At 39.0% G+C, this 21,941-nt stretch overlaps 1 protein-coding gene across 1 annotated transcript in view; it reads left to right on the top strand.

Moving 5' to 3' along the window:
• The first annotated feature begins 723 nt into the window (after positions 1-723).
• LOC141434983 (uncharacterized) overlaps positions 724-21,941 on the top strand; it is a 37,924-nt gene continuing 16,706 nt past the window's right edge. Inside the window, exons 1-3 of the mRNA XM_074097478.1 lie at positions 724-3,667; positions 3,839-3,936; positions 5,815-5,896. Of these exons, the coding sequence (XP_073953579.1) occupies positions 1,018-3,667; positions 3,839-3,936; positions 5,815-5,896 (2,830 nt within the window). The 5' untranslated portion in view covers positions 724-1,017. The remainder of the gene's footprint in view (positions 3,668-3,838; positions 3,937-5,814; positions 5,897-21,941) is intronic.

The following is a 21,941-nucleotide window of genomic DNA, read 5'->3' as shown; positions in this document are numbered from 1 at the left end:
GACAAGTGACACCAAAATAAACGTAAGTACACGCCCAATTTTATGTTTTTAACAATGGTTCGATAGTTAATTTCGACTTCGCTCGGTACCTACAGTGGCTAGGTGATTTTATTTCCCTCTATTGTTGCCAACCCCCTAGTATCTTTGATATTGTTATTTTATTATCAAGACTGTGAAGGCAAATATGTTGCACTAATGAATTAAGGATAGTTATCCCCACATTACACGTAAAACTAACAGGGTAAAACGTTCTCTGAATAATGCGGGTAGCTGTGCGAAGTAAGTCTCATTATTAGATAAATGCGGAACTCGTTCTATTATTGCATAGCGCCGGCAAATTCTTCCCAAATAAGCAGCTTTGCAATCAAAGTTTGTACCTAAATTTTTAGCTTAATTGCTTAATGTGTCCGCCTATCGATATTTCTTTCCAACTCCGGTTCGCAAAGTTACGCGTTTGCAAGTTACGCGGAGTTGGTTGCAATTCAACTACCTACTAACTTGTGGTATAAGTAAGTAACGTATTACTATGTACGGTATAAGTAGGTAGTACATAATACCTAATGTTAAAACTCTTTTTTGTGTTCCTTATTACATGATATGTACATTTAGTTTTAAAATGCTGAACAAAAAAAAGGGAGTGATCAATATCACGCTGCAATATCTACCCTTTCTTTATTATTTTTCTTTCTTTAATCTACTTAATACACGTTTTGATGAGTTTTGCTAAGAAATTTATTCATTTATTTATTTAATGAAATTGCACAGTATATACATGTTACAAGTACAACCCAGTAAGAGTGTTGCAATTGTAACAATGTTTAGGTAATTTCTTACTCCAATACTTTACGATTTGGGTTGACCCTGGTAGATAATTTTTTATTTGAACTCTGGATTAACATTTATATTAGAACCCAGTGAGTGGACTAGTGTTCATGTGAATGCCCCTCTGAGGTGATGATTTGAGACGCCACTTTGACTGTATACTAAAACCTCGTTATCGTGGCGAGTTTTCAGGCGATGGAAGAGAGTCCGGGACGGCGGAGGCTCTCGACTCCTAGTCGCAGAGAGGCCCACGCTGCCACACGAAGTCGTAGCAGACTACGGCCGCCTAGCTCCAGGCGCCTGCTACCTGATTCGGAGCTCAGGCGTGAGCGCCTCCTCCTGCTGGAACGAGAGCTACAGCTCGAGCGCGATCGACTGCGAGCCTCCGAGGAGCGCCATGCTTCGCGAGCCAACGATGAGCGACGATCGCGCAGTCGCCAGCGCCGCAGTTCTTCAAGAGACTCCCGGCGCAGCAGGGCAACTGACCGGGGTGCAGGACGACGTGTCGGCGCGGGATATAGAGAAAGGTCACGTAGTCCCTCTTTTTCTAAACGAGACTTGATTGATATTTTTAAACAAATGAGGGATGGTTTGACATTACCGCCCGTACCTCAAGGCGCTCAACAACCGCTCCAAAAGATAGATCATAAAAATATTTTACCTGATTTCGATCCTTCTACCAAGAATCAGCGCATTGATATTTGGTTAAAGAAGGTCAACGAGTGCGCTTCAGTGTACGGGTGGGATGAACGAACTACTACTCATTTCGCTATGCAGAAATTGCAAGGTCTGGCCAAGACGTGGTACCAAAGTCTTAATACGATTCTTTTTACCTGGCCAGAGTGGCAGGAAAAGTTAATTAGCGCGTTTCCATGCGAGCAAAACTATGGACAGACCTTGGAAGACATGATTAAAAGAAAAAGCAAATTTAATGAACCTATAGAAGTGTATTATTACGAAAAATTAAGTCTTATAAATCAATGTGAAATAGAAGGTAGACGTGCCGTAGACTGTATAATACACGGTCTCAGTGATAGGGGACTTAGGTTAGGTGCGTTGGCGCTACGCTGCTCCCAGCCCGATCAATTATTGCAATACTTGCTTAGTAATAAAGACCCTAATCAAATTAGCGGTGGGGACAGACTCCCACTTAGGAATAAAAACTTTAGTAACACTAACGTTAACAATGCGAGGTCGGAGGGTAAGCCAACACCGCCAATCGGGTGTTATAATTGTAGGGAAAAGGGTCATAGCTTTTTGTACTGCCCTAAACCGTTGGTAAGATGCACGCAGTGCAATAAAGTAGGCCACACTGCCGAAAAATGCTATAGCAAGACAGGTGATAAACCAAACAAAACCACTGTCGCAATTGGTAAAACCATGCGCATTGATTATGTAGATAAGGACGTTGTTAGTAATCGAGATTCTAAGTTTATAAAGGATGTGCAGTTGAACGATGTTTCATTTAGGGCCTTCATAGATTTTGGGAGCGATGTTACCTTAGTAAGAGAATCTGCTGCTAGAGAATTAGGAGTGCCTCATGACAACGTATTATCGTTTATGAAAGGGTTTGGCAATGACATAGTTCAGTCATTAGGAGGGCTCACCGTTAATGTAAGCGTCGATGGTGTGAATGCTACCGTTTTGTGCAAAGTTGTAAGCGATCATTTGTTGGAAATGCCTGTCCTTATTGGACAGTCATTTACGGAGCAGCCACACATATCGGTTTACAAGGACGTGAATCAATTGCAATTCTTTAATGTCGGCAACGAATTGCCTAGTCCTGCAGTAAGTGATGATAGTGAAAAATTATTGAGCTTCTCACCAGCAGGAACTGTAGAGATTTTTGGTCCGGCGTCTGTTAGAATAGAAACAAAATCTTTGTTTGATGGTAATGTGCTTATTAAGAATTGTGTGGCAGGGAAACCTGGCGGACAGTATTTTATTGCCGGTGGACTTCATCGTTCAGTTAATGGTCGAGTCAACGTGCTGGTCGTACCTTGCGCAAATTCTTGCCTCATAACGTCTAAACTCGTTTTTTGTCGTGCTGAACGTGTCGATGTCGTTAATAGGCTTTTTGTTGATACTCCTATCGAAATGCGAACTGATTCAACGTTGGACGAAAATCAGGTGAAAATCTGCGAGACCGCATCAGAGGACGCCAAGCAGACCTTGTTAGTGATGTTGGAGAAGTACCAACACTGTTTTGCTTCTTCTCTAAAGGATATAGGATGTACTAATGCCGCGGAGATGAACATAGAGTTGAATAGTCAGCGGCCAATTGTTTATCGCCCGTATAGACTGTCTCATCACGAACGAGAAAAGGTGCGCTCGATGGTAGCAGATATGCTCGATGCTGGTATAGTTAGGGAGTCAGTCTCAAACTACGCTAGTCCAATCCTGCTCGTTCGGAAGAAGGATGGGTCTCCTAGGTTGTGCGTTGACTTTCGCATGCTTAATTCTGTGACAGTTAAAGAAAGGTACCCGATGCCCATCATTGAAGACGAGATAGCCCGTCTTGCTGGGCAGGGGTGCTTCATAACTCTCGACCTCACATCAGGCTACTATCAGGTACCCATTTCGGAGCAGAGTAAACATCTCACCTCTTTTGTGACACCGGACGGACAATATGAGTTTAACCGGATGCCGTTCGGCTTAGCGAATGCGCCTGCCGTGTTTCAACGGATGATCAACACCATTTTAGGTTCTGCTCGCTTCAGTAAAGCTACAGCGTACATAGATGATATTCTGATCTTTGGAAAGGATTCTACTGAGTGTCTGGAGCGGCTAGAAGAGGTATTACAGGTGATAGAGAAGGCGAATCTTACATTGAACTTGTCAAAGTGTGAGTTTTTACGTAGTAAGATAGATTACCTAGGGTATGAAATCAGTGCTAGTGGAGTGAGGCCTGGAGAGAATAAAATTCTGAGCGTGATGAAGTTCCCCCGACCCGAGAATGTTCATGGCGTTCGACAGTTCCTAGGATTAGCGAGTTATTTTCGCAAATTTATTAAAGATTTTGCACAGATATCGTCTCCCCTTTGTAAGCTTCTTAAGAAAGATGTAGCGTGGGAATGGACTGACAGTCAAGAGAGGGCGTTCGAGACGTTGAAGGTAAATTTGGTTGATAGGCCAGTCCTGGCGATTTATGATCCTGCAGCTGAATTTGAATTGCATACCGATGCGAGCAAAGTAGGTGTCGGAGGTATACTTCTACAGCGGTCACCGGGCAGTGATGCTCTTCGCCCTGTGGCGTATTACAGCCGACAGACCTCTCCGGAGGAGAAAAACTTCCATTCTTACGAGTTAGAAACTCTAGCGGTCGTCTGTTCACTCCGTAAGTTCAGGGTTTATCTTTTAGGAATGGAATTTAAGATTGTTACTGATTGTAGCGCACTGCGGTCTACGTTTTCTAAAAGAGACCTTATTCCACGGATAGCCCGCTGGTGGTTGACACTACAAGAATTCAATTGCTCTATTGAATATCGGGCCGGAATTAAGATGAGCCATGTTGACGCGTTGTCCCGTAACCCGGTCGTTGAATCATCAGAATTGGTTAGGGACCAATATCCGACAGTAATGTCTATTAGTGGTGATGATTGGTTGCATACACTCCAGCTAGGTGACTCAGAGTTGCGTAGAATTAGAGATATAGTAAGTAGTGACCTCGATGAGAAAAATTTACGTTACATCAAAAATAATTACGTCATTAAAGACAATAAGTTATTCCGTATCCTTGAAGGTAACCAGACAGAAATTCGATGGGTGGTACCAAAGGGCGCGAGGTGGCAACTATGTCGTCTTAATCACGATGAAATTGGACATTTTGGGGTCGAGAAAACGTTAGAGAGGATAAGAAAACAATATTGGTTCCCCAAAATGTCCAGATTTGTAAAGAAATACGTGAGCGCTTGTATTGAATGTGCTTACAGCAAGAACAATACAAGCGCCCACGAGGGGCTCCTGCACCCCATAGAGAAAGTGGAGATACCTTTTCACACTTTACATATGGACCACCTCGGACCCTTTGTGAAGTCTAGTAAGGGGTATACGCATCTGTTTGTAGTAGTAGATGGATTCACGAAGTTTGCTTCCTTAAGCCTGTCAGGAACACTAACACGCAGAACGTTATAAGGTCTCTAGAGGACATTTTCAGCACTTTCAGAAACCCTACCCGTATTATTAGCGACCGCGGTAGCTGCTTCACGTCACACACTTTTAAGAGATTTTGTTTAGATAAGGGCGTCAGACACGTTCTTAACTCTGTGGCTAGTCCCAGGTCTAATGGCCAGGTTGAGCGGTACAACCGCACAATTCTGGACTCGTTAAAGGCATTATGCATTAAACACGGCGAAAAAAGTTGGGATAGCCATCTCGGGAAAATTCAGTGGGGTCTCAACAATACCATCCAGAAGACTATAGGGAGAACTCCTTCAGAGGTACTGTTTGGGACTTGTATGAACGGTGAGGTGAAGCCTGCTTTAAACGAGACCACCGCAGGCACGTGTACGAATACTGATAGGTCTAGTATACATAAGGAGGTTAAGGCAAGGATAGATGACGAGCAGATCAAGCAGAAAGTCAATTATGACAAAGGTAGGAAGCCAGCTCATAAATATAGCGAAGGTGATCTAGTAAAGATTACAAAAACCTGTTTTTACAGCGATGGCCAAAGCAAGAAACTTATGCCGTCATTTATAGGGCCTTATCGTGTCACTAAAGTTTTAGGCAAGGACCGATACATGGTAGCACCTATACCGGGACTAAAGATTATAGAGAATAGACGGCCAACTACAGTCGCTGCCGATCGTATGAAGCCATGGATACACCTGGCGTCATTACACCTCGAAGACAATGATCCCGATAGTAGCGATAGCAATGACGAAGAGTCCACCTTGTATTAATTTGAAGTGTACTAAGTACGTTAAATCTCTCTACATATATATTATAATATTAAGACTGAGGACTACAGAGTGTTGCACGTTGTTACAGATCAAGCAGAGCAAATCGATCGGCTCGAGCTTGGAGCAGCGAGTGTCAGCTAAGCGCCTGCTCTTCCTCACCACTCTCACGGGTAATCGATCGGCTCGTATTGGGATCGGTGAGGCGTGCCTGATAATCGATCGTTCAGGCACGGGCAGTAGTAATAGTAAGGTCTCTCGATAATCGATCGGTCGAGAACCTTAATTGTTTCGGTGACCCAATTAATCGATCGTTTGGGCCTACCATGTCTATAGTGAAGTTTTACGAAAGCGTCATGATTGTTTTTCTGTTGATTCGATACATATTGGTAAAATTATTCGCTAAGTAGTTGATCCTAGCCCCTAGTGAAACAATTGTTATTCCCTCATTTTTGTTGAGTTTAATAAAAGCGTTACTCGTTATTTTCCTTTTGTAAAAGTTTGTTAATTATTGGTGCCTAAATATCTCACTTTAGACACATATTAAAAAAAAAAACTCTCTTACTGTATAGATTTTTTTTATATACTAGAGCTATATAAATTATAATAGTAAATATGGTTGATATATATATATATTGTTATGAGTCACAAAACTTATTTAGTTTTAAGCCATTCAGAATTATGTATGTATAATTTAATAATTCGTAAATTTTAAGGCGCTGTACGTAGTGAAAACTACAATTTTAGAAAACATTTAAATATACTTGCACAATACTTACAACTGTAATTTTTTTATATGTGTATTTTCAGTCTATTAGCTAGTTTTTGACTTCATCAAAAACACGATTGCTGACAAAAACCTCGATAGATTATTTTTTTGAAAAAGAGCCTTTTTTTACACGTTAAACCAAATATTATGAAAAATATTATGAATATCAACACAAAATTTGCTTTATTAAATAGTTTTTTAGTAGATTTAGATTTATGCTTCATAGATTTTCAATAGGTTGAGTACATCAATCATACCAATTTATTTCGTCTTTGGCAAAAAAACGGTTCTAGCGCGCGGCGGCGGCGAAGTATTGCCCAGTCGCCAGTACACGCGTGTACGTAGTCGACGACGGACCTGTGCACATTTTTCTAACGCGCTAGTACTACTTTTGAGAGCAAATAATATGGGTAATCGCAGTATTAAAAAAGTTAAGCGAAAGAGGAAACGCATAAGTGAACTCAGAGCACATATGAGAAGCATTAGAGTACCTAAACGGTAAGTACCTACCACACACTAATCGACCGGCCGGAGTCGGGCCGAGTCAGCAGGGCTACTACGAAACTCCAAACTCGAAGTTCGTGTCGTGCGGTCCCTCTCGCTCTCGTACTAAATAGTCAGTGGCGTAGCTAGGTAACCTAGGGCCCTGGGGCAAATAAAAAAATGGGGCCCACTGCTATCAAAACTGGTAAGGTTTTTTGAAGTAAAATCATTATATATACAAATACTTTCTAAGCAACTTTATCATCAGCTATAAAGCAGAATTTCGAGGGCCCCCTGAGCTTGAGGGCCCCGGGGCACTGCGCCGCCTAGCCCCTTGGTAGCTACGCCACTGTAAATAGTATAAGTGTCAGAGGGACCGCAACCCACGAACTTCGAGTTTCGTAGTAGCCCTGCTGAGCGGATTTCACATTCGTACTACGACCGCAAGCTGGTTGGCGCTCACGGATGCGGACGGCTTCGTCCAGATTCTACCGCGACTGCCATAGGTACAAATTGTAGGCACGTTGTATAACCTATACTACTGACGGCGAACATGCGGCGAACCTTGCGGCTACTACGAAACTCGAAGTTCGTATCGTACCGTCCCCTCTCGCTCTCGTATTAAATAGTATAAGTGTCAGAGGGACCGCACGACACGAACTTCGAGTTTCAAGTTTCGTAGTAGCCTTGCTTGATCCCTTTGGCAGTTTCACTGACATTTCTGATAGTGACACAACAGTTTAAATTTTCTCATTTTATTGCAGGCAAAGGTTAATATCTTGCATTCAGCCAAGTTATTTAACATAAATTATTTTAATAAAATAAGATGGTCGCATTTGGTTGCACTAGTAAATTATTGACAAAAACATGCACTCCAACTGGAATCCGGCTGCCAAATGGGAGTTATTGCGCAGTTAGTGCAACTGCATCAGCACTGCACCCTACTGTCAGAGGACTGCCATTTTAGGCAATCTGAGTGCAGTTCTTACGCAGTTCTGATGTAGTTCTGAACTTCGGAGTTTTTAACTTCGTTTCTAAAACCTCTTATTGAAAAAAAAAAAAAAAAATGGTATATCTGTCTTGCTCCTTAGTGAGGCCAAGTCGTGGAAAACAGCTACGTGTGAGTTGGAAAAATGTTTTTTCATGCAACCTCTTATTGCTTCTGGTTTCTGGTGTTCTGACTTGTATTTTTGTATTGATGCAATAACTACTTTACGCATACTCATAATCTTTATATCTGTCAAAGTTGTTCTGTGCGCTAAGACATATTTTTTATCTTTGGCTACAGCTCGCACATGTTTCTTAGAACATAAAATAAGTAAAATAAAATAAATATCACGGAAATTTCACACCTATTGACCTAGTCCGATTACATTTTGAAAAAGTGACTCTCTGCCAAGTTTCTTGCTGCGCATTTTTCTTGGCAATGACAGGCTTTCCGAAAGCGCTGGTAGTTTAAAAAATGACGTGTAAAAGTGCCCATTGCGGCCTATTTACTGAATAAACGATTTGATTTGATTTGTTAAAAGTGAACAGACAACTTTTCTTTACTGTTTTATTATATGTATAGATTTGCCTAGCTTGTAATCTAGATTTTCAGATTTAAATAAAATTGTTTTTTTTTATTTGTATTGATTTACCTATGTATTTTCATTTCGTCTGTCTACCTATTCAGTCTTAATGTCTATCCATTACCTACATTACAAATTAAACTGTGGGCATGAAGAGGCATAAATTATTTCTTTATTACCAAGACTATTTACATTAAACGAAGAATTTCTTAATTAAACCGAAAATTGTGTAATTGTGTTATAATTTTAACGAAAAATCCGGAACTCACATTAACCAGAATACGGATACGAACAGAATAAGGCTTCAACGGGCTGCGTGACAGACGCGCGAGGCGTTGCGCAGGACGCCCGCATTCGCCTCCGCCGCGTCGTCTGCTTCACCCCCTCAAATACCGAAAATTCTTCTATAAGCGCGCCTTAAAATCGACTCGCTATAGTACATTCCGTCTAAAATTCTGTCATAAAACTGCAAAAGTCCAGATGGTGCTCTCCAAAGTGCTTCCGTTTCACGGTTTCTTAAAGAGGTTTATATCTTTTAAAAATAAAATAAAGTAAGTTATAATATGAAGTAGTCTTCGGATTATTGGACACAAGTTGTTGGATAAATTGAATGGATAGTTCATCCGTTCAATTTGTGATTATGTAAAATACGACATAACAAGGCATGCTATTTACAAGCATGTCCATCAATCAATCGAAAATAATCCTCATATTGAGTTTCTCTGCAATCTGATAAAAAGCCAGCTCATTATTACCAAGAAAGGTGAAAAAATTGCGACATCGATTCTTCATGGAAAACACATGGCAACATTTGTATTCCTCTTAATGTAAGTTCTGTAGCTGGGACAGTCGAGAAGCAATAATAAGTACTACACGTACCTACTAGACGGCGTCAAACCGAATCCGTGGGACGCAGCTGTTTCCACGTTCCCAGAAGGATTTAATACTGCTGACGCTCTTCGAATGTGACATAAATTCTATTCCACATTCGGTCTGCGTTATGAAGCGGCTAAGTTTTAATGCTTGCTTAGTATGACATCTGTGGCGTGGATAGGATATGCTGTAAACGATGACTAAATAGATACTGAAGGCGTTAGCAATGTCTGAAATACTTGAGGCATTTATTTACGTAATAAAATTCCTAACCTTAAAAAACCTGTGAAAGTGTAACGTTGCTCAAGCACTATATTACTAAATATACTTACCTACATACAAAATTACCGTTTCTGCATATATAGTTTTTGCCGCTCAGTATATTTTATTTCAAGCTGCACCTCCACTTTTTCTAACACTTTTGCATGTTCAACAAAACTAAGAAGTTGTAGTGAGCATCTTAGTTCTTTCACCTGGTTATACTTACGACATAAAGATTACGTATGCCGGTAGTGCTCGCGCCTGCATCTAACAAGGTACGTGCCGCTGCATCTCAGCGCAATATTACTTACATTTTTCCACCATTTCATAGCGCGCTGGGCTAAGTACTGGCTGGAACTTGGTAGTGCTGTAATAGATAAAATATAACAAACTAAGAGTAAGATTCTGTTTGCGATAAAGATAAATCTGCACTGTCCCAATACGTATTAGGTGCAGTGGTGGGAATTACAGCCCAACCTTTAGATTCTTATCGGCAAAATTATTATTGTTAGGTAAATATTTAGCCAATGCTGAGAACATTATACGTGGTCTTCTTTAGTTGTCGCTTGCGTGCATAGGACACCAGGACCTCATTACATATCGACGGGTCTCTGACTCAACCTCGCATTGGTATGTAATTTTATTAAATTTGAATATCTACTTATATATTAAAATTTTACTTACTAGGCTGAGTCAAAGACCCGTCGATTTAACTTGCCAACCAACCATGCTGTAATTTTTGTGAATTCACTTGGGAATTCAGCAAATCCTTCAGTCATTTCGACTGCCAGATTAAGGTTTACGCAAGCGAAGCCGTGGGTAAGTAAAGGCCAGTAAATTTCTAAATGATTGATCATTGACAGTAATGTATCGCAACTCACACGATTCTCGCAACAATCTTAATGAAGCTTTAGGACCAATAACGAATAGAGGTACGATTCGCATGCCGTACGAAATGAAATGCTGATTGTTTGCAAAAGGTACCCGTTTAATGAATACGTTGAAATAACATTGAGTATTGAAAGCTGTTTATCGGTTGCAGGATTGATTCGATAGGCTTTTTTTTTCCCTCGTTCTCCCTTTCTGTGCTTATTTGAGAAGGTAAGTTTTTTTTGAGCAACGGCGTGGACGTTGGCGTGTAAAGGGGAAAGACGGGCCGTTACTACATTATTTACAAACGCGTTCCCCTGTTGCTCCCTGGATAATTACACTAAAACAAATATTTGTGTGCCATACGATCTATACCTACATATCTTTATGTCGATGTTGCCATGCCCTTGTTTTTTTGTCCTTGCGTTTACACTTTACAGTGTGTCAAAGTATTTTGAGCGGATCAGACTTGTAAAACTCACTTTACCGAAATGTGTAATTTCTCTAAAGGTACACTATTTCTAAACGTGCACTTTTTAATGAGTACACTTTCTCAAATTTTGAATAATCACTAAGTTACACCTATCATGATTGTCAATCTTCGTGTGGAGTTAGTGGTCAAGTGGAAATAGTGCGTCTTTCGAGAAAGTGCCTCAATTGTATTACCACCTTTGCACCTATTGGGAAAGTGTGCATTTTAGACAACTGCTCTTTTTGAAATAGTGCGGCTTTCGGGTAAATAGTGTGTTTTGGTGTACATTTATGAAAAGTGCACTTTTCGAGTACCAAGTCGTGTGGATGTGGTCAATCCTACAGACCAGCTGCATTGTTTTCGCACTAATGTGAAAGCGGCCCTTCGAAAACAAATTGAATAAAGCATTTCCATTATCAAGCGTTAGAAATGAAACGCGTTACGCGGAAACAACATAAAGCGTTCCGATAACAAAGGTGACATGTCTATTCACGCAAAATTCAAAATTGTATTGTTCGCGTTTCCAAGTATTTATCGTCGAGATGCGTTTGATAGGTATAATAATGTGCGTCCTCGTAGCTAGTTTAGGAGTGAATCTGATGCGGCATCCTATATCCGGAGTGAGATGTAGCATTTTTGTTTTATTGTTTATTACTTGAAGCTTTATCTTGTAATTGTTTGCATTTATTGTAGATTTCACGTGCACAATGTTGTGATCGTTTGCTAGAAAGATGTTTGGTGATTCTTTGGTAGCTGCTTTATTGAGAGTATTCTATATTTGAAAGACAAAAAGCTCTACGCAAGTCTAATGTCGTGAATTGCTGTAAATTTCGCAAAGTTCGTATATATTTGTAATCCCAACAAAAACATGGTGTAATAACGTGAAAATGTACCTATACCAATTTCAAGTCAAGCCGCCTATTGAAAATATTATAAATTCAACTTTATTTTTCATATCAACATTACATAGTATAATCAAATCACATAATATGTCTCTTTTCAACCGACTTCAAAAAAGGAGGAGGTTCTCAATTCGTCTTTGTATGTTTTTTTATGTTTGTTACGCGATAACTCCGCTAATTGTGAGCCGAATTTCAAAATTCTTTTTTGTTCTAAAGGACATACTTCCGAGGTAGTCCCACTGTCACCAAGTCAGGATCTGATGATGGGATCTTAAAGAAATCGAGGGCAACCCTTAAATTTTACATGGGCGTCGCCAGGGGAGAGCAGGGAGGGGCAGCTGCCCCCCCTAGAAATTCTAAAAAAGTTTCCAAATGTAAAGCAGCCAAACCAGTAATAAGTCTTTGACTTGACATGCTTGATCGATCATTGCCGTACGTCGAAACCGAAACTCGAATGAATTCACCAATTCCAATAAATACCTACAATTTATACTTTTCTCATTCTCCATATCAACTAAGCTTAACACCTGTTACATTCAGAAAGTATCATTTGGTGAACTGGGCGTCATGACGAAGATCATGGATACCAGTACTCAGTTATAAAAAAAAAATGGAACCGACTTCTAAAACCTTGAAAATATTTTTCTACTAGTTTGAAGTCGGTGCCTCAGCACGAGCCAGCAGGAGTGGAACTATAAACATCTACCTCACCTCCATACTATATATTGGGCTTCAATCACTCCTGCTGGCTCGTTCTGAAGCACCAACTTCAAACTAGTAGAAAAATATGTTCAAGGTTTTAGAAGTCCGTTCCATTTTTTGTTAAAATTTTTTTTCGTAGTTTTTAGTGATTTGTAGCCAAAGTGCATCTCACAACGATTCCATTAAACTCAGACACAGCATAGTTATATCATTTTATAACAGAGTACCGGTACCTACAGTCTTCGTTATCAGGGTCCAGTTCACCAAATGATACTTTTTTAATGTAAATACTTGACATTTGAATGTAAATCAGATCCTGGCTTGGTGTCAATGGGACCACCTCGAAAGTATGTCCTCTAGAACTAAACAATAATTTTGAAATTCGGCTCACAATTGGCGGAGTTATCACGTAACTAACATACAAAAAAAACAACATACGTTCGAATTGGGAACCTCCTCCTTTTTTGAAGTCGGTTAATAATATAACTATGCCGTGTTTGGGCTTATTTGAATCACTCAAAACTATGAAAGAAAAGTTATATAAAAATAGTACCGACTTACATACCAAAACCTTGAAAATATTTTTCTACCAAGTAGTTTGAAGTCGGTGCCTCTGCACGAGCCAGCAGGAGTGATTGAAGGTAGACGACCATATTTCCACTCCTGCTGGCTTGTGCTGAGGCACTGACTTCAAACTAGTAGACAATTGTTTTCCAGTTTTTTGTAGTCGGTTCAATTTTTTGTTAAGTTTTTTTTTGGATTTGATCTTACAAGCCTCTGTGCGTGAGTCACACGCACGTAGCAGGTTTTATATATGATATTATAAGCATTGTAATTTCGGGATTTTATTAAATTCTCATGGGAATTTCTAAAAATGAAATTGTATTGTACTCTTTTATTGCATACTAGCGACCCGCCCCGGCTTCGCACGGGCAAAATAAAAAAACCGGCCAAGTGCGAGACGGACTCCCGCACGAAGGCATCCGTAGGTACCTATACAACATTAGACATTAGCAAAAATCGACAAAAAACACGTTTGCCGTACGGGCACATTATTGAAGTTTTAGTACGGAACCCTAAATTTTCTGGTAATAGTTATAGCCTATGGCACTTTGGAATAATTTAGCATTCTAATAGTGAAAGAATTTTTAAAATCGGTCCAGTAGTTATTGAGTTACAAACATCCAAAAATACCAAAATACAAACATACAAAAATCTAGTTTTTTTTATCGTTATAATATTAGTATATGAGGATAAGAGATTAGTAGATAGAAACATACGAAATTGAAAGATATGTAACAAGATAATAACTTAGATGTACCATCAGCCTAATATGTGGTCTACCACCCTAAAGTTGATAATCGTTTGCATGTCATAAAACAATAGGTAATGCCAATAAACGTGTCTGTCAACTTGAAAGTTTGACTTTAGCGACATATTCATTTGATAGGAACTTGTTTAAAAATTGATAGACCACTTATTTGGCTGATGGTTATTACTTATTCTGTGCTGATGGTACGAAGGCAAACTTACTCTTTCCATTGTTATTTTCATTTGCGGTGTAAAATTGAAGATCTGTAGAACTAGCGTTTTAGATTCTGCGATATTACAGGGATCCCATTGGAATATGGGGATAAGATGTAGGTAGCTAGGATGTTATTTCAGATGGCTGTGAACATTCACATTATATTGTGAGTGAGATTAGCAATGTCGAACATCGAGCTCAAGAGTGTTTAAGACTTTTAAAATGATCGTCAACATGTTTGTTATTGACAATATAAGGAGGCGAAAAGTTGTCAAACCCCCTGTGGCGATGCCAAAGTAAATATTAAAGATTCAAGCAAACAGTCTGTGACGGACGAAATTCACAACAGCCTTTGAGCATAGAGTTATTAAAAACCTGCTTTTAATTTCATGTAAGCCGAGTAAATAGTAAGCATGTACGAGACTGTAATTCAATTATATTTCATGTTCGTTAACAGAATACTAAATAAGTAAAGCGTGTGAACATTATTTACATACTGAAGGCTTCTGATTGTTATAATTTCTATTTGTGAGTTATTATTAGGTACGTAGGCAGGCGGCTGATATTTCGACTGATTTTTTACTTAATATTTAGTCCATCGGAAATAACTTTTTAAAATATAATTTTTAATACATGATTTTTGCTGGCTATATTTTTGTTCATTGATTGATTTTAAGCTTTGCTTTGCGGAGCTCCATATCAATGAACTAAAAAATTCAATAAAATTGACATCCAATTTAACTATCTCATTTACTAACTGATGATGATGATGTTCTAACTATGTATTGTATAACAACTCAATGAGCCCACCTGTACCCTCCATCCCAGCCACCCAAGCCAGCTAATATACGTCCCACTGCTGGGCACAGGCCTCCTCTCAGATAAAGAGGGCTTTGTTTAGAGGGTGTTTGTTTTTTTTCAAATAGACGGAGACGGCATCACATTTATCCGTCAAATAAAATTAATCAATGGGTAGTGAAACAGACCCTTAGTCTAATTTGATGTATAAAATCGAGATCGCAGCCATTATTCCTTTGCGAACGCAATGTTGTCCAGAGATTCCAATCACGCATGTCGTAGGAGCTTTCGAGTTTGGGTAAAGATAAAAAGTTACGACGTTTAAAACTTTACGCAATTAAAGTTCAAAAACCGCTAGTCTAACCCAATTTTAAAATACAGCCCATAAAAATAATTGTTATCGTCCACAGCTTCAGAGAGCGTGGTTAATACTGCCATTACACGCACTTGTTGCCCTGATTTATGAATAAATTCTAAAGTTTGCCAGCACTTTGTTATCGGCACTGTATCATTGTTTTAATTACAGGGAGTTCAGTTTATCATTTTAATGTGAGGTCGTCAAGTGAGACGATAAATTTACAGTGTAAAGACTTCTTCGTCTTATGACGACCGGATGGTCAAGTGGTTAGAGAACCTGACTACAAAGCTTGAGGTCCTGGGTTCGATTCCCGGCCGGGGCAGATATTTTTATGAATAATACGAATGTTTGTTCTCGGGTCTTGGATGTTTAATATGTATTTAAGTATGTATCTATCTATATAATTATATTTATCCGTTGCTAAGCTTACTTTGGGACTAGGTCAATTGGTGTGAATTGTCACATGATATTTGTGTATTTATCTATATAAGCATGTTTATCCGTTGCCTAGTATACATAGTACAGTACAGGCTTTGCTTAGTTTGGGACTAGGTCAATTGGTGTCAAGTGTCCCATGATATTTATTATTTTATTTGAATAAAAAATTGGTGAATTTAAAAGGGGAGGCTGGCAACGCAACAGCGGTCCTGACAAAAAGTGCTGTAGGTGTGCATAGGCTGATCATTTACTATCAGATAAACCCCAAAATCGTTTGGATTCAGTGCGAAATAAACTAATAAAATGATTAGGTACGTTTGACTAAACATTTTTTTTCTTTAATTGTAATGAAAAGTCCTGATATAAAAACCTGTAGGTACAGAAATTCAGACAAGCTAACCCAATTTCTGAAATATTTTGTATCAATTTTAATACAGCCTGTACAATATCAACTTCAATATACATATGATTTAATTGTGGAGATCGAAAACAAAGTTCAAGTTTAAACCATATTGTATAGTATAGTAGTAAGAATATTGTTTTCAATAACTCTAAGCCGTGACGTAAAAATAACAGCATTGTCGTCTTATATTATCAGCAATATTGGCAAGCCAGTAAACACACAGCTCCCGGCTATGCTACTATAAATAGATATTTAATTGGGTCCCGACCTGTTTTCAATATCTTTTGCGGGACTTTTGCGTAAAAATAATGTTTTGGGTTTTCCGTAAAATGTAAAAATCGCTTAAAAAATACGCAACTACAGTATAAAAAGAAAGGAAGATTTGACTACATATCAAATAATATAGTATTTTGCAACATACAATATAGGTAAGTAATACCTATTTAAGACTTTTTGATATATGATGTAGGATTCTCAGCTCAGGCAATAGAACATTAGAATCTTCATTTATTCTGTAAGGTAAATGTAGTATGGTTTCTTGTTGTTCGTAGAATTAGAAAGTGTTTACGCAAAACGTAACATAGTAGGTCGTGTCGTGTAGAAGTCACTTTATGGAAATGTGTGATAGACCCTTAAATCAGTTATTCTTGTTTTTGACAGCCTATATATGTCTATGGACCGGTCAGTCATTCGGCTCGGCAGTCATTCAAAGTCAGTGAGAGACGTTGCCACTAAATAAATAAATAAATAAATAACGATCTCGGGGTCAGAGCGGAGCTCTCAGTGTCAATTTGTGTCGATTAAAGTAATCTAAGGTCATCTTAATCATATTTGTAAAAATAAGCATTTGTACGGTGTCAGTAACTAGAAATATAGTGGTGAACTTAATCGCGGATTAATTTCATCTACATAACTTCAACCCCTCACAAGAAACCGGCGGCAGCTGGCTACAGGAGGCGGCAGCTTCCAGACCGATCCCAGGGGCTCGGGAGAGAGTCTGCCTTCACATCGGCATCATCATCATTCAGCGAAACCAAGGCGCGGCCTGCCCTTCGAACCCGCGAGGCCAGCGTTTTGGTCTAAGTTTTAACCGTACACGACGCAGGGTGCGCACGTACGTTTCATCAATCAACCCCCGACAGTTCTCAGGGCGAGAATTTGCCAACAGAAAGCATCGATTGAATTAACTACAACAATTTAAAATTGGTAAACAAATGGTTTTAGTTACTTAATTGATATGAGCCTCCTCAAAATAGTGCCTGTACCAATCAATATCAATTAAAACTGTCAATGCATGAGGCTGCACTGAGATGAAAATAAACTGTATCGACTGATCTAAGCAGGTTGACGATCTTGAATATAAATTATTTAATCAGGCGTTACTTTGCGGAGGTCCATATCAATGAACTAAAGTAATTCCTTTCCCCACTCGCGTACTTATCGGTCTTATTTTAAGGTTTATTGATGTTGAAAAGTTTAAATTTTTAAATTATTCTCAAAGTATAAGTAGTAGTAGTAGTATAAGTAGTAGGAATAAATAGTCGATAGGTACCCTAATAACTTGTAAACATTTGATATTGAAGGAAACTGATCCGACGGTAGACCTCGAGGGCTGGATCGACCCGCCAAAGGGTTGATAATGAGTTCCGTTCATTCAATTGATTTCTTTTAGGTCTGGTCCCCCCCCTTTTAATTAACGTAAGCAATTTATCTTTTCTACCCGCCGCCGTGACTTTGGGCTGAACTCACGATTTAACAGGCCAGTTATATTATATGTAGTTGAATTACAGCTATTTCTTTTGTATTATTGTTTAACAGTTACCTATGATAATTAATAACACGATTTTTCATGATTCGGTACCAACCTGATGATGTCACCGGTGTGTCTGATATGATAGTAAATATCAAATTTATTGAATCAGGCGTTACTTTGCGGAGGTCCATATCAATGAACTAAAACAATTACCTACGCATATCTTGCATAAACGTAGCTATCATAAGGTCGCGGGTGGGTGAGCAAAGTTATTGTTTTAGTTCACAGTAAATATGAAGACCCAAAAAATAAATAAAATGAAAAATACTCTGCACCTATACTTAATCATAGTAGCTGTGACATAAAATCGAAAAAATCTCAAATGTAGCAAAAATATCTCAACTGGCTTCGCACTCGTGAACCTCTGAAATCTGGCAATTTAATTTGAAATATCGAGATTCACTAAATTCTCGCACGAACGAACATGCATCGAGTTTATGAGTTAATTTCAATAAAGTATGAACATTCTTAATTTAAATATTAGACTAGTTAAGCAATTGATTATTTTACATTGTTCATCATTAATTGAGCTAGAAATGCATTTTTTTTCAAATTTCACAGCGTGACAAATGCGGATAGGATTTTTTTTTCAGTTCCCGCACGATTGATGTGAAAATTTATAGATCTGGTATATGGACGACTGATATTGAACAAGGGTCGCGCTGTCGGTTTGATCGGTGACGGAGGAGATGGCTCCATTTACTCCGCATTCAATTCTATTACGGCTCTGTCTCTGTATGATGGAAGCTCGGGTCACTGGTTTATGGTTGATGAATATTTCAGGGCTGACATATAGATATAGTTAATAGCTTTTACCCGCCGGTCTCAAGCGTAAACCGTTCGATCCGACATGCATTTCTTAAAAATAAATACACTTATTTTTTTTTCTAGTGGTTAAGGTTTTTATTCGGCAGAATTATTGAGATAAAAATTTAGTCTGTGTTATTCTAGAGATCCAGCTATCTAAACGCCGTCCAGATTTTTTGTTTGAACCTACAAATTTTAAAAATTGATCGTGATTCGAGTTGATTCTTATGTTCCTACACTTTTACGTTGCTATTAACTATGCATGTACCAAAATACTTAACACCTTCTACCTAACACGTTATCTCCATTTAAATATAATCTCGACTCGATTACGTCTTTACCCGAGTAAGCTTACCCTGTGATGAGAGGAACGGTTCGACCCGACACTCGAACCTTCCCGGCAAATTGGTTTCTCTATAAATTGTTCCCTTGTATTATGAATATTTGAAAATTGAGTGTGGGTTATTTTTTAACTTTAATGTAAAATTTGTACCCATATAGCTAGAGTAATAGGAAGGAAACGGTGATGGGCGAGCCACATTATGTCGCGCCAGGGACGACCTCTGGGGAAAATTGGTACTTGAATGGAGATTCAGAACAGCTCCCCGCTCGGGGTCCTGGTTAGTTCAGCAAGTCTCCATTGCTATTCAGCGGGGCAATGCTGCTGATGTGATGGGGACCTTTGGGTCGGGCAGGACTCTGGACGGGGATCGTGTATGTTACAATTTGTTGTGTTGTTTATTTGTGTAGGTATTTCATAAAGTTTGACGAAGCTTGTTGCAGATGTATCAATGTGTTATTTCTTTATTTATTTTTATTAATTTGACGAAGCATGTGGCTGAATATTTTTTTTATGTTTTTAAATTATTGTTCTTTCTTTATTTAAACTGTTATTTTTTTTCTATTTCGATTAAATGATTATTAAAAAAAAAGAACAGGATATAGAAATTTCGGTAAACTCCTCGCCCGATGGACCGATGATCTGGTCAAAATCGCCGGAAAGGTGTCGATGAGGAAGACACAGATTGAGAGAAATGGCATGCACTGCTGAAGGCCGGCACTCAGAATCAGTGGTGGCAAGAAGCTGAAGAAGGAAGATGGAGGGTATAAGTTGCTGAAATTTCTAATTGCGCCAAAATGCAGCTAATGGGAAGAAAGAGCTGCATTACCGATTGGTGTTGATGTATGACCTATATAGGGACCAGGCACGTGGAAGGATATCTTCTTAGCAATTGCAGCTACTTTCAGGTACCTACAGAATATAAGATTTTTTTGGTGATTTTATTGGTGGTGATCTTCTCTTTCTCCAAGACAATTACATTTAATACATCAATGCTCTTATCGTAGAGTGAACATTATGGAAATGAAGAGCTTGTTTTTTCTTTGTTTGGTATGCTTTTTGCAGTAACACGTCAAATCTGAAGCCGTGGTGGCCTAGTGGTTTGACCTATCGCCTCTCAAGCAGAGGGTCGGTTCAAACCCCGGCTCGCACCTCTGAGTTTTTTTAAATTCATGTGTGGTGGTGCACATTTGATATTTACCACGAGCTTTGCGGTGAAGGAAAACATCGTGAGGAAACCTGCACAAACCTGCGAAGCAATTCAATGGTGTGTGTGAAGTTCCCAATACGCACTGGGCCCGCGTGGGAACTATGGCCCAAGCCCTCTTGTTCTGAGAGGAGGCCTGTGCCCAGCAGTGGGACGTATATAGGCTGGGATGGGATGGAAGTCAAATCTTTAGCTGGTACCCATATTCTGATACATTTTTCCTATTATCTATGGCTTTTGCTATCATTTTTTTTTTTCGTTTGATGTTTAGTCACACATATTTAGTCCGCCGGACATCAACTGCTGTGTAGTATGTAGAGTCGTTTACAACATAGGTATAATGTAGGAATAGTTTCAAATCTCTGTTTGGCATCAAAAGCAAGAGGCTGCGAAGGAAATTAGCCTATAAAATGAAGTAACTTAATATAGCTCAATCATAATTCGCAGAAACCTAATACGAGTAGTCCAAGTGCGCGGAAATACGTACGTGCAGAATGCTTTTTGTAGGGGTACGTATTACAGCCGTAATACCGTAATTCAGGCCGTCAGGTGCAGCTGCTACCAGCAACTCGAGCGATTAACCCATTTGAGGACCCACCGACCACTCCAGTAAGACCTCACCATACCCTTTAAGTCCCTACCAAGCCTAGAAATCCACGAACAAATGGGATGTGCGAGCGGGTCGACAGCACTGGCAGAGTATTGCTCCTACGGAGTGTTTGCTACTGCCAACATTTAGGAATACTGCTGTAATATTTTAATATTAGAGATTGAAAAGCTTTTAAGGTTGTTTATTGAGTGACAACCGGGATAAGTGGAATTTCTTGAAGCTTTTGATATAAATTTTAATGCACGGAATTTTGGAGAGCTATTTATTAAAGACTCTTACTTTGCATCCTCCAGAAAATTGGCAGGTGTGTAAGCATCTACTTATTTATATGTATCGTAGTACTTTGAACTGAATTGAATTTTCTCTAGCTATTATCGAAGAAAATTCTTTTCTTTGAAAAGTTTGAAGTCTACAAAACTTTGAACATATTTAGGACTTTCTTGCTTAGCTACATCGCCATTATCATTACTACTTCCCACTACCTACTGGGTACACGCCTCTCAGAATAATAATAGTAATAATAAGCCATTTATTTCGGACAGAATCCCTAGAGGTAACAATGAAAATAATAATAAGAAAGCTCACGATATTTTCTTTATCGAAGCGCTCACTGTAAAAGTTGAAATGTAATTCGCGCCTAGCCTCCAGCAGTAATTTTGGTTTCAGCTGGTTACGGGCGTCCTTCACTTTCACTTAGCTAACTGCGTTACAATTTAATCCCTTTTAGTACTTATTCTTAAATAAACTACTTTCAAAGTTCCAAGTTAAAAGTTAAGTAACAATATTAGTCGTAGTAGAGATTAACACAGCCAGTCTCTAGTGTAGGTTTGGAAAAAAAACTTCTTGAAAGTTTTCACTACAACGTTTCGACTAATATTGCGCCGAATATTATTACAATATGGCTGCGCTTTTTACGGCGGGAATTGGCAACAGGATTTTTTCAAGTCTATAGCATTTCATATCGAAAGTGTACTTTACAGTTGAACATTTGCGAAGTACGATGATGTTGGAGTCAT

This window comes from Choristoneura fumiferana, chromosome 14 (assembly GCF_025370935.1).
Source record: "Choristoneura fumiferana chromosome 14, NRCan_CFum_1, whole genome shotgun sequence".
In the NCBI taxonomy this organism is placed as follows: domain Eukaryota; kingdom Metazoa; phylum Arthropoda; class Insecta; order Lepidoptera; family Tortricidae; genus Choristoneura; species Choristoneura fumiferana.
The sequence above is the reverse complement of the archived record's forward strand: the minus strand, read 5'-3'. Positions and strand labels throughout refer to the sequence as shown.